Source organism: Molothrus aeneus, chromosome 9 (genome assembly GCF_037042795.1).
Source record: "Molothrus aeneus isolate 106 chromosome 9, BPBGC_Maene_1.0, whole genome shotgun sequence".
Lineage (NCBI taxonomy): Eukaryota > Metazoa > Chordata > Aves > Passeriformes > Icteridae > Molothrus > Molothrus aeneus.
In genome coordinates this window covers 121,285-134,330 of record NC_089654.1, presented here as the reverse complement: position 1 = coordinate 134,330, position 13,046 = coordinate 121,285, and the positions used below count along the sequence as shown (strand labels likewise).

The window sequence follows — 13,046 nt, the reverse complement described above, 5'->3', positions numbered from 1 at the left end:
TTGTTTTTTTGGGTGCCATAGGAGATGGCGTGCAACAGGTGAGCAGAGTATAGTCCACTACTGAGGACAGAATTTTTGTGGAAGAGGTCCGTGTTGGCTGGCATACCTCCAGCCCTGTGTTTTTACAAATCATGAAGAGGCACCTACTGCTGATGGCAGCAGCATCCCGGTTAAATCGGTGTTGCAGTTCCAGTGTGATGCCTCCTCCGGCGGCATCTTTCCAGAGGCAGAGTTGTTTTTTCTGCGTATGGTAGTCTCGCATCCTACGGTCACGCCGTGTTACGTTAGCCTGTGAGTGCTCGGGGTGGAGCTGCAGAAGCTCAGAGCACTCCGGCTACTGCGGCCCCGCTGGGCCCCGCCCCAGCGTGCCCCATTCCACTACGGTTCGGCTCAGCCGTGCCAGCCGCCCGCCCGCCCGCTGCTGTCGGTCAGGGATCCCGCGGCCGCCCCCTCCGCAGCCCTGCCCCTCCTCAGCACGGCCCGCGGCCGCAGGTCTCAGGCGCGGGGCGGGCCGGGGCGGTTCTGCGGGGCGGGGCAGGGCTGCCTAGGGGGCGGGAGCGCCCCGTCTGCCGCCTTTCCGCGGCGAGAGTGGCCCTTGGGCGCGCGAGCGTTTCCGGGGCAGCGTCATCACCGTCACGCTCAGCGTCGTGATCACCATCATCATGACAACACTCCGCGCCTTCACCTGCGACGACCTCTTCCGATTCAACAACATGTGAGCGCCGGCTGTCCCCTCTTCCTGCCCCCGAGCCCCTGCGCGCTTCCCCACCCCGCGGGGTCCTCCCGGCGCCCCGCCGGCCGGGCGGGCCCGGGCCCTGGCCCGTGCTGAGCGCCGCACTCTCTTCCTCCACAGCAATCTGGACCCGCTGACCGAGACTGTATCCTTCCCGCCGGGGCAGAGGCGCGGGGTCGGGCGCGGGAGGCGCAGCCTTGGCGGCCGCAGTTACTCCTTAACCAAGCGCCCAGTACGGGATTCCCTTCTACTTGCAGTACCTCGCCCACTGGCCCGAGTATTTCATCGTCGCCGAGGCGCCCGGCGGGGAGCTGATGGGTTACAGTGAGTGCTGGGTGTCCCGGCGGTAACGTCTCCCTTCGTTGCCTCTTTCGGGGATTATAGCGCGGGAGCTTTTCTTACTCTTCGCGTTGACCAAATGTCCAACATGGAAGAGGAACCTTGCGTTGCATCTTCCCATTTCTTAAATGTCTTGGGGTATTATGCAGGACTCATGGCCATAGCTTCCAGTTTGATGTTCCTAGCGCAGCGAGGAGCCTTGGCTGTGGTATCATCCACCTGTATTTGGCGAATGGTTATTTCTGTATTCTGGAAGATTAAGTCCCTACCCACAGGTAGTAAAAGTGCTGGGCTTGCGTTTTGCATTGCCCTGTAAAGGAAAGCTCTTTACATCTGGGCCTGGATGTCATTTGCTAATTTGCTGTGGAATATTTTTGTTTTTCAGAAATCATGTCAAAGAGAACTGCCAGGAGATGGGGTGGGGCAGAGTAATGGTTTTTGCAGGGACCCAGGAACTAAAAGTATTTGACATACTAAAGCAGAAAGTATGTGTGCTGTATAGATCATTTCTCTGTATCCACCACACTTGTTGCTTATTAGCAGTGACTGCGATATCTATTAAAAGCACAGGGTGGAAGTGTGAATGTTCATTAATAAACTAACATTGGATTGAAAGGAGAGAAACTAGAAAAAGCCCCCCAAAACACCATCCCCACCTCCACTTTTTTTTCTTTTTTTTTTTTCCCTTAAACATATTGTGTTTGCAGGGCCTTAGCTTTCTATTGCCAGACTGGCAAAGCATCCCAAGCTCTATTCCCTCATAATCTCCAAAAGTCTCAAATAGTTGCTGGGATGGTAATTTTGGGTTTCTAGCCCTCTGTTCCTCCTTTATTTCAGTCAGATTTCAAATTTTGGTTCAGTGAGACTTGTGAGAATTGCTTAAAATTTGCATTTAGAAGTCACCTCAAGCAAGGAATTTGCAAACTTGTTTGGTGTTTTTTTTACACTAGTCAAGAAACTGCTGTAATATTTGAGTGAAATGACATCTTTAGTGGCTGCTGAATCATAGAGTGAAAAGGTAGACATCCCTGTTTTAGCCTTTACCACAACCATTGTATCATGTGTTTATCCATGGCTTATTCCTCTTGTGAAGTTGTCTGGTTGCAGGCAGTGCATTACTCCAAAGGTGCTGCTGTGCTGATGCTCTGTATGTTCACAGTCATGGGCAAAGCCGAAGGCTCTGTGGCTAGGGAAGAATGGCATGGACACGTTACTGCTCTCTCTGTTGCACCAGAATTTCGACGGCTGGGTTTGGCTGCTAAATTGATGGAACTCCTGGAAGAAATTTCAGAAAAGTGAGTAGTATGGCTATCTTTAAATTTATCTTTTAAAGTAACATTTAAAAGTAGTATTTCTACAGAAACCTGTCCCTGTTTTACGTGGCAAAATTTTGCTTTACGTGGTGTTCTGATTTTCTGAAATTCCTCATAGTTGGAGAAAAAGAGTTGTGAAAGTTGCTTAGCAGTTTAAAATCTCAGGGTTTCTCTGAAAGCTGACTTGCCAGAGGGAGGAGGAAATAGCCTGAATTCCAGTAGAGACAGTGTATAAAAGAACATTCCTTGACAGAAAATGAGCTTTGTGAAACATCAGCACTGTTTCCTGTAGGGCCTCCAACATACTTGTTCAGTAACTGTGGGCTTTGTGCAATGCCCTCAGGCACAATCCTGAACAAATTTTGTACTGCAGAGAGTATCTTAGTTTACTTGCCATCTCCTGCTTGGTTACTTGTACCTGAGAAAATTTAATTTAATGTCAGATGAACCCACTGGGAAATGTCCTTAACTGATTCTAGTAGGGCAACCCCACTATGGTTGGTAAGACTGGAAAGTAGTATGATGTTTTGAAAAATTTGCCTTGTGGAATTAAGGGTCTATCGTCTCCTGTTAGGCAACTGAATTTTGTGACTGATTCCACTTCTCCTAATCCAAGCAATCCAAAATGTGGATACTTTTTAAATTGGATTTAGGCCTGTGGGGGCATTTAACTTGTCTTGTTCTTTCTGATCAAATTTCTGAACCCACTGACTGGTGAAAAATGGCCATGTGATAAAATTAAATCCTTGTCTATGATTGAATTTTCCCTTGGTAAATGAGTGTATCTGTTATTACATTGGGAAAGATGTTTAATTAGTATACTACATTGGACTTGCTTGTGTTACATTACCATTTATGAGTTGTTATTTAGAAATACATTTACCTGCTATTCCTTAATGTGGTTTTGTTTGTTTCTTTTCCTCCCCTGCTAAAGAAAGGGTGGATTTTTTGTCGATCTCTTTGTGAGAGTATCAAATCAGGTTGCTGTAAATATGTATAAGCAACTAGGCTACAGTGTGTACCGAACAGTCTTAGAGTACTACTCAGCTAGCAGTGGGGAGCCAGATGAAGATGCTTATGGTAAGTTCTTGTTTGGTCTCAAATTGAATGGAACTATTCTCATGTTAAAGGTTGCTGGGATTGTTTGTAAGACTGTTACTATTTTTTATATGAAACACATTAAAAAACATGAAACAATTTGAAACAATTATATAAACAATTTCAGATAGTTGCTGATTAATAGGAATTTTGTATTTTTGTAACTTTCCCTAATTAAGATTATATCAGTTACTAAACTTAATCGTGCCACTTACACATTTTGTAGCATCTCTGGCAAAATCAACCACAGAACAAGAATAAATGAGAAGGAATGTCAGTGCTTTCTTCCTTTCATCCCATAACAGGGACTTGAAACTTTGTTTTTCTCAGATGTCTATGTATAAATTAACAATTGTCAGCGTTCAGCAACGGCAAAGAATTTGGTACCATTTTCAATTTAAAAGGGAAGGAACATGGAAATTCAAGTATGTTAATGTTAATTAGGTTAACAAAAGTGAACTACCAAGTGCTTCCTCTTTCTAGGTCCTTTTTAAAATTATCCTCCCAAAGGGTTACATGGCTAGGCTGTGTATCGTTTCTGTTCTTGCACTGTTTATTTGATACGTAGGAGCACTGTGAAAATACAAGGGCTCAGACAGACAGACAGACACCTACCATTGCTGCATGTGACTTAAGTCATATATTTGTCTCTTTAGCCTGTCATTTCCTTTCCATTTGGGTGAGTTTTATGCAGTGTTTTATATCAGTTGATATCATTGCCATTGAGCAACATTAAGGACAGCAGTGTGTCCTGAGGAGAGCAACCAAGATGGTGAGAGGTCTCAAGAGCAAGATTTAGGAGGAGCAGCTTATGTCCATGAGTTTGTGCCACTTGGAGAAGAGAAAGCTGATGCGTGCCCTTGTCACAGTCTATAACTTCCGAGGACAGCAGAGAAGGGTGTTGATCTCCTCCCTCCGGTGACCAGGACATGAGGAGATGGAGCAAAGCTGTGTCAGGGAATGTTCAGAGTGCACGTTAGAAGGCTCTTCACTGAGAGGGTGGTTGGTAACTGCAATGGTCTCTCCAGGGAAAGAATCATGACACCAAGCTCATCAGAATTCAAGGAATATCTGCACAATGCTCCTAATCCTACAGTATAATTTTAGGTAGTACTTTGTGGAGCAGGGAGTTGCACCCTTATGGGTCCTTTCAAACTTGAGGTAGTCTTATGATTCTAGTAAATTTTCTTGATTAAAAATTATCTTATTTTAATGGAGAATTCACTTAATATGGCTTTGTGCAATGAATTACTATAATAGCATTTTTTCCTGTCGCTATAGATATGAGAAAAGCTCTTTCCAGAGATACAGAGAAGAAATCAGTTATACCTCTGCCTCATCCTGTGAGACCAGAAGACATCGAGTAACTTTAAGCTGCGGTTCTCATGCAATGTACCAAGGGTCAGGTTCCATCTCCTATAACCGCCAACAACTTATGCATAAGAAGTTTTAGGCCAAATGTTTTTCCCATAAAATACATATAAAAGCAATGTTGAGAAGCTGACTAACACTGCTTCTATTGGTAATGCCTGTATACTGCCACACTTACTCTATTTTTCCTTTCACATGTTGGAGAATTGGAGCCTATTAAAATGGAATTACTTCCTGTATGGTCTTTTCTTGGTTTTCTTGTTGCAGCTAAAATTTATTTCTGTTTCAGGAAGCATCTCGTTGTATAGTCTGTGATTTAACAGTTCCCATGCCAAGTTAATTGTGGTGAAAGAAGGCAAATTAAGCCAGGACACTCAACTAGGATGCCCCAAAACCCTGCCAATCACAGGTTGCCAAAAAAACCCCACCCCAGGTTACAAAAATATTTGAAACTCAGGTACAAAAATACCAAATCCCCTGCCTACAAAAATACCAAAAACTCCCCCTACAAAAAACTAGGTTCCAAAACACAACCCTAGGTGTATTTTTGTTCAAAACCCTAGTTTTGAGCCCTAGTTTCAAAATAATAGAAAACCAGGTTTCAAAATCACAGATTTAAAATACCAGAATTTTAACCTAACCCAAGTTCCAAAATACAAAAGCAACCTAATTTCAAAATACCAGAATAGCAAGTTCAGAAATATCAAAATAACACGGTTTAAAAACACTAGAATACCAAGTTCCAAAATACCAAAATAATTCCATTTCAAAATACCAGAATATCAAGTTCCAAAATATCAAAATTACCTCATTTAAAAGTATCAAACTGCAAAATACCAGTTTTCAGATCTCTTATGTGGTCAGGATTTCCAAACCTAAAAGAATGCAATATTGTCAAAATGGAATCTGTGCTACCAAAATGGATATTTTCTTGTCTGAAAAGCTTTCCTCTGGTAACCATCAATACATGTATTTATTCTAATTGTACAGCCAGATGCAATAAGAATTTTACTTTAAAAGCAAACACTTGTAGTAGCTGTCTGCTTAGTTTGTGTCTGTGAGACCTGGCATTTGGGCCGGAGAGCTGTGGTCGGGATCAAAGGACGGAGTAAATCTTTTCCCTGCAGATGCACAGCAAAAGACTGCGGAGCAGGCAAAGGGAGCATTTATATATTTCACTGAAATTCAGGGCACAGCAGCATGGGGGTGCTCAGGTTCATCAGGATTAGTCATAAACAACACAGCCAAACCCATGACCCCTCAAGGGATGTGTCAAACGCTTCGACAGAAACACAGTTAAGTAATGATTACAGAAGAAAAATTACCAGTAATCACTTACGGTCCATGGAGAATTTCCTCGGTAATTACAAAGCTAGGACATACGGAATTTTGGAGGCAGAATCCACAATTTTGGCCACGGGCATCAGGATGAGAAGGCTGGTTCTTTTCCACGGAAAGGAAAGCCCAGCACTCTGGTGTTTCAGGGGCAGACAAGGGGCCATGTAGGGAAGGGAACGACGACCGGGACTTTTCTCCACCTCCCCCCCCCACTCGAAGGTGCAGCATCCCCAGGTGTGACCAGTGAGGATGAGGAGGGGGCAGCTCTTGCCAGAGGCTGCTTTCAGAGGGTTACACGGGCACACCTGCACGTGGAGCTGAGAGTTGAGAGGGGGCAACACAGGCATCCCGAGAGTCCCTCCAGGATCAGTGGTTACAGGATCCATCGGGGGCTGGGGAGCAGCCAGCTGCACCTGAGCATGGAGCATCACTCCTAGAAAAAGTCCAGGGAAAAGCCCTCATGCCAAGAGACAGAACCTGAGCAGGCAGAGCAGCACGTGTGGTCCCAGAGGGAAACTTTCAAGTTTCCCCTTTCATCTGGTCAGTCGCCCCCCCTCCCAGAAAAGAGACGGGACATTAGGAGAAAAGGAATTTAAAATAAAGGAAAAGGCTCCCTTTTCTGTAACTGTCTGTGTCTAAATTGAAGAGGAATCTGCTTCCCCTGCAATTTTAATGGTTTCAATTAAAGGAAACCCTGCCTTTTCCGTGGTGCTGGGGGTATTAATCATCAGGGAATCCCCATTTTCCATTATTTTCCAGTTTAAATGGAAGGCAAAAACCTTGATGATGCTATTTTATGGGTTTGAATTAAGGGTAGCTTCCTCCTTTTCATCATCTTAAGGTTTAAATTGAGGGGGAAGCCCAGTTGTCCCTCCTTCTAAAGGGTTTGAACTGAGGGAAAATCCTCCTTTCCTCATCACCAGAGATATTTAAAGTGGGAAAACCCCACCTTTCTCCACTAGTTTAGGGGATTAAATTAAAGGGAAGAAGCCGCTTATTTGCCATTTTATCAGTTCAAGTGGACGTAAGCCCCACCTTTCCCTCAATTTAAGGGGTTTAATTGAGGGAAGCTTCTTCTTTTTCAGCATTTTAAGGGTTTAAATCTACATTTCAGGGTGCTCCTACCCATGTCCCAGTACCAAATGTCACATCAGTGTGGGCCTAGCACTGCCCACAGTCTTGTCTCCCACTGCCCAGGAGTCTATTTTTTTTTCTTGGTTTTATTTATAACGTATATAGGCCAAATTAGAGGTCCCAGTGTGAGTTACACTATTCATATTAGTACTCTTCTCCACCCTGCTTAGTCACACCTGGAGTACTACTGAGTAATCACTAGGGAACAATTATGCAAGTTAACAACAAATTATCAAACTTATCTAGCTATACTGCCAAAACACAAACCTTCTTATCAGTTTTATGCCCTTTTTCTTAGTGCAGTTGCAGTAAGAAACAAAGCACTGTCATTTCCTTGAAGAGTTTTCTCCTTCATCAAGCCCTTTACCCACCTTGAATTTAGTCAGAGGAGCCAAACAGTTGCAGTTCCTCTGAGGGCTTTTATAGCTGGTGGGATTTGCCCCCTCCCTTTTCCCGGGTATTGTGGAAATGAGAGGCAGCACAACCAGGGATATATTAACCCCAGCCTTTGCTAAGGGCCTTCATTCTCTCTCTGGGATCAGCTAGGATAAGAGTTCTCCTCTTATTTCAGTGAAGAGGCTCTTTCAGCTTATCTCAGCTTGTTTTCAGCAGGTGGTTTTGGGCATCTAAAGCAACAGATGCTTTGAAGATACTGTGCAGAGAATAGCATTGAACACAGGGAGTATTTAAGTTCATGATTTTGGATTGCGTTCAGGGCTGGTGACATGCTTTTATAATTTCTGGTTTTCTTGGGGTTTTTTTTAGGAAGAATGCAACTCATGAAGAGTTTAGGAGGAGAAGCTCATAAAGAATTGCAGCCCATGAGAAGGACCCATATTGGAGAAATTAATGGAGAACTGTCTCCTGTAGGAGGGATCTCATGCTGCAGCAGCACAAAGACTCCTCTTCCTGAGGGGGAAGCAGTGGCCTGAACTGACTGTACCTTCTGTTCTCATCTTCTTGCACTACTAGTGGGGAGGAGTGAGAGAATGGGGAATAAAGTTAAACCTGGGAAGGAGAAAGGGATGGGGGAAAGGTGTTTTAAAGACTTATTTTACTTCTTATTATCCTACTCTGATTTTGATTGGTAATTAATTCAATTAATTTCTCCCTTTTTTCCCCTCTGACGTCTCCCTGTTCTTATCTCAGCTCATGACCTTTTTTATATTTTATCCAGCTGAGGAGGGAAGTGATTGATAGAGAGGCTCTGGTGGGCACCTGCCATCCAGCCAGGGTCCACCCACCACAGTAGTATTCTGAACAAAATGTGCAGGCTTTCACTGAAGGGAAGACTTAGTAAGGGAGTTTTAGTAAATATTGTCATTGGAGTGTGAAAGAGTGAGTGATCATGTTTAGAGTAGCTACCAACAGTTTTCTAGGCAGGCTCATGCTCCAGGATCTAGTGGCATGTGCATGTCTGCAGTCTTAGAGCTTCTGCAAGGAATCAAAACCTCATGGTTGGAGAACTGTCATGTGAAAAGGGAAGATTTCCTTGACCCTTAGTATTTAATTTGCCTGTCAGTGCCCCAGGAAAGCTGAGACCCTTGTGCCTGACCAGTCTATCAGTGTCCTGTTACAGGGACCCTTTGTTGAGCAGTCCGGCTGGATTGAAGTTTGACTGACATTCAGGGAAATAGGCCAAGATCATAATGGAGATCCCTCAGCAGGTCTTCCCACTTTATGACCCCTCAGTAGGACTTATTTGAATATGTTACCTGCTGCTGGCAACTGCTAGCATCCATGAAGGAGTCACACTTTGGAATTTTATGGAACAGTTTATGAACTATACTCTTATTATAAATATAAAATTGTGACAGGTTAAGGTTCAGGAATTGTTGGTGATGGTATCTGTCAGTGATAGTATTTAACTGCAAAAAATTACTCAAAGCAATATACAGACAAGTTGTAGTCCCCAATAAAAATATTCAGCAGGCAGGGTGCATTTCTAACCCAACAGGTGTTCCTATGGGGCAGAAGACAGGCTCAGCCCATTGACTGATCCCAGCAGTTATGATGGTGCCTTCACTAACTTTTTCTCCATTCTTGGCTTACTTTTATAGTATTTCTTTATATTTAGGTGAAGCTTGAGTGACTCTACTCATGCATATATTTGCTACTGATTGGTGTAAAATCCTCTCACTTCACTTTCAAAGATACAATCAAAAAAATGTATAGGGCTCATGCCAAGTGAGAGGTTGTTGTAACTTGGAGGCAGGTAACTTTGGGATGCACAGCAGGCAGCCTGCCCTCCATCTGGGTGTGAAGAAGGCAGGGCTGGGAACTGTCAGCAACATCCCACCAGGTCTGGCTCATGGTGCCACCCTGAGGGTTTCCCCTGTCTTCGGGCAGTCCTAGCTACTGCAGCTCACTTGACAGAGACTCACTGTCTATACTGTGCTTGGCTACACTGGAGAGGATGAAGCTGAGGACAGCAATGGTTGCCTTCACATCCCCTGACTGCAGACGGGAGGGAGGGCGAGCTCTGTCACCTTGGGAAGGCATCTGCAGATTCATTGCTGCCCATCTCTGGAGCATGGCTCTATCGGGGGATCGTGGTAAGGACAGCAGTGCTCACCTAACTTTGCACCTGAGGTCAGCTTCAGGATCTTGTCATACTGTGGGAGAGCAGAGCTTCACAGTAAACACCAGCTAACGCACTTACTACCAGTGTTAACACTAACAATTCTTACCCAAATATTAATACTAATAACACTTACTATGCATATTATTAATGCTAGTAGAGGCTGGTAGCGTTCTTAACGCTGAGGCTTGCATGAAGAACACAAAATTAATTAATGATGCTGATTCTGCTATTGTGGTGTTGAACTACTTGGCCTCCACTGCGGTAGCCCCACACTTACCTCGATGGCCTCCCCCAGCACGTCCCGAAGCACTGGGATGCAGATCAGCTTAAGCTTCACTGATGTGATAAACAGAGTTCACTCTGTAAAATTTTTAAAATTTAATAAAGGATAAAAGGACAAAATAATCCAGCACTGGGATGCTTTTAGCACACAGCCGAAGACCAGAGAGGTAGCTTAAAATCATGTTCGCTATATAATACATTGCTGAGGTTACATGCATATTCATTAGCTTACACATTATTCAAAAATTCCTTTGAGTTTTTGATGTTCCAGGAACTCTCTTGTTTGGTTTTAACCGCTGACTTGTCTGCAGAACACTCTGTACATTAGGTCTACATATTTTATTTCTTCCTGTAGTTTTATCCTGTTGCTTCACACTCCCTGATAATGCCGATAAGAGTCGATAAATCCTTCCTGGATGCTTAAGCTCTTTTTGTCACTGTTATCTTATCACTTAGTAGGGGCAGTCTCGAGTTATAAGAAACAGAATAATTGCTTTGCACCATTGTCAGAGTTATTTACATAGCAGTGTTTTAGTTTCTATTTTAACATTTTGTTAAAGCCTACGATATAATATATTTATCACACTACTATTCATATGAAATATACAGTGCATACATAAACTGGCATATTACACCATACAAAGCAGTTAAAAGTAAGTATAAGTTGTACCATATCAGAATACTTGTGATGCAAAAAGCTAATCTATGAATGTGAAAGCCAATATTGTTTTATCATCTATAACATCTGACAACTGTGGGGGAAAACGAGGGTGAGCAGCGGGCCCGCAGCAGGCACAGGGCGGGCAGGGGGACGCGGGGCACCTAACTTCGGCCAGGGTGCTGATCTCGGCCAGTCGGGGCAGGCCACGTCTCCGCAGAAGCGGAAGGAGTGCGGGAGAAGAGGCGCCCAGAGCCCGCAGCGGGCTCTGCACGCTCTCCCCGCTGCCGAGCCCCCTCCTCACCTTGTTGCCGCCGCTCCCTGGTGCGCGCTGCTGTCTCAGAGTCCGCCTTTACGACCCGGAACCACTCCCGGGCTACACCCCTCCCCGCCCCGAGGGGCTCTGCGGGGGTCTTTTCGCCGGGACCTGGGCACGAGAGAGGGCCGGAGGAGGGGACAGGGGGGGATCTCGCGAGCGGGACCCCCGGGCGCCCGCGGGCCCTTCGAGCAGCCCGGTCTCCACCCCACGCTCCCATGGGCCGCAGCCTGACGGCTCCCAAGCCTGCCAATCACGGCCCGCCTTTCTCCGTCCGCCCTGTCCAATCACAGCCGCCCTTTCAATCTGGGCGCGGTGCCGCCAATCTCAGCCCGCTCAGTCGCGGCCCGGCCCCTCAGCTTGGCCCCACTCCCCCGTACGCCTGGGGCGCCGCTCCCGCCACCGCCGCTTTGGGAGCCGGCGGAGCTGTGTTCCCGCTGCCGCTGCCTCGGCAGGCGCTGTTGGGGCCGGGAAGGGCGGCCGGGAGCTTCCAGTTCAGGTCCTGGTCGGGATCAGGTTCTGGTCCAGGGAAACGGGCAGACGGCGGGAAGCGGGCGGACGCGGCCCCTGCAATGGCGGCGGGAGCAGCGCTTGAGGGAACTGCGGGAGGTCGCGGAGCCGAGCGCGGCGGGAATGGGCGGGCTGGGATTGGTGGGGCCGGCAGGCGCTGCCTCGGCTTGTGATTGGCTGGCTGGTCCGGCCCTGGGGCATAAATAGCGTGCGTTGGGGCGGCGCAGGCGTCAGTTCGGCGGCGGAGCTGGAGCGACGGGAAGTGTGGCTGCGCGATCGGAGGAGCGGCGCTGCGCCGGGACGGGACCGCAGGCAGCTCATCCGGGGAGCGCTGGTGAGCACAGACGCGACGCCTGCGGCATCATCTGGGAGCCGGTCGTGTCCAGTTCTTTTTGCCGCGCCCTACGCGGCTCGGGTAGCTGGCGGCTGGTGTGCGGCCTGGAGTGGCGCGGGGGGGGAACCGGCTGCTGTCACTGGGGGCCGGGAAGAAGCCGTTTCGCGGTTTCTGGATTTAAAGTATTGTTCAGAATACGAGGAATAAAGGTTGCTTTTTTTGCATTTTTATTACTTTATTTTGTTTCTACTTAGAATGATTTTTTTCTTTATTGTGTTAATTTATTATTGCTCTTTTTATTACATCTTTTTGGTTTGATTTGTTTTCTTTACTAGATATCTGATGTTAATTCAGTAAGGGTTGTGGGACTGGGGCTGAAACACTATTTGTGAGATCAGTGGGGATATAAAACCCCAGGGTGTGGAATAATGATTTTGACATGAGTCAGGCCCAAAACAATGTGGAGCGATGGAAATGCTGGGGCTAGATAAATGCCATGGGAGAAGGGCACGGAGCTGCAGCACAGGGCCTGCAGGATATGCCTGGGGGTTCCCAGCCCCTGCCCCGTGGTACCAAGCAGAGAGGCTGAGGGTGTGGGGGCTCAGAGGGGTTCCAGGGCCCAAGAACTAGCCCAAGGGTGCCTTTTGGGATGGGGGAGCAGGAGCCCGGTGGCTATTCCCAGCCCTTGGAGCTGCCTGGGAGGAAGTGAGGGGGCCTTTGTGCAGGTGCTGGGCTGAGGGCCAGAGTGAGGGAGAAGGTAGATGTTGAGCTTCAGGCCTCAAGTGTCCCCAAAGTTGGGATCCCACAGGGGTGGGTGGGACAACTTCTAGAGATATTGAAATGATGGCAGTAACTGATTTGTGACCTTATCAACAGCCCCAAGCTGCAGTGAGAAGCAGGAGCAGCTTTTAGCTACAGCCAGTAGGAAGCTGAGGAGCTGGAGCTGAGGCAGCAGAGCTGGAGGAGACAGAAATATGGTAGGGTTTGGGGTAAAACCCCTGTGGGGCTGGGAATAAGGAATGTGGAGCTGGGAGGT

The 13,046-nt window shown here is 46.7% G+C and overlaps 1 protein-coding gene and 1 long non-coding RNA gene across 2 annotated transcripts; one reads left to right on the top strand and one right to left on the bottom strand.

Moving 5' to 3' along the window:
• Positions 1 to 566: 566 nt before the first annotated feature.
• Positions 567 to 5,093, top strand: LOC136560188 (N-alpha-acetyltransferase 20). Its single transcript, XM_066555896.1, has 6 exons — positions 567 to 715; positions 854 to 878; positions 967 to 1,057; positions 2,232 to 2,367; positions 3,320 to 3,465; positions 4,765 to 5,093. Exons 1-6 carry the CDS (start codon positions 663 to 665, stop codon positions 4,848 to 4,850), a joined length of 537 nt encoding a protein of 178 aa, XP_066411993.1. The 5' UTR covers positions 567 to 662; the 3' UTR covers positions 4,851 to 5,093.
• On the bottom strand, positions 3,863 to 12,283 carry LOC136560191 (uncharacterized). Its single transcript, XR_010784093.1, has 4 exons — positions 11,155 to 12,283; positions 10,188 to 10,270; positions 5,662 to 5,729; positions 3,863 to 4,431 (listed from the first exon to the last, which is right to left on the bottom strand). It is a non-coding gene; the product is annotated as an uncharacterized lncRNA (long non-coding RNA).
• Positions 12,284 to 13,046: the final 763 nt, after the last annotated feature.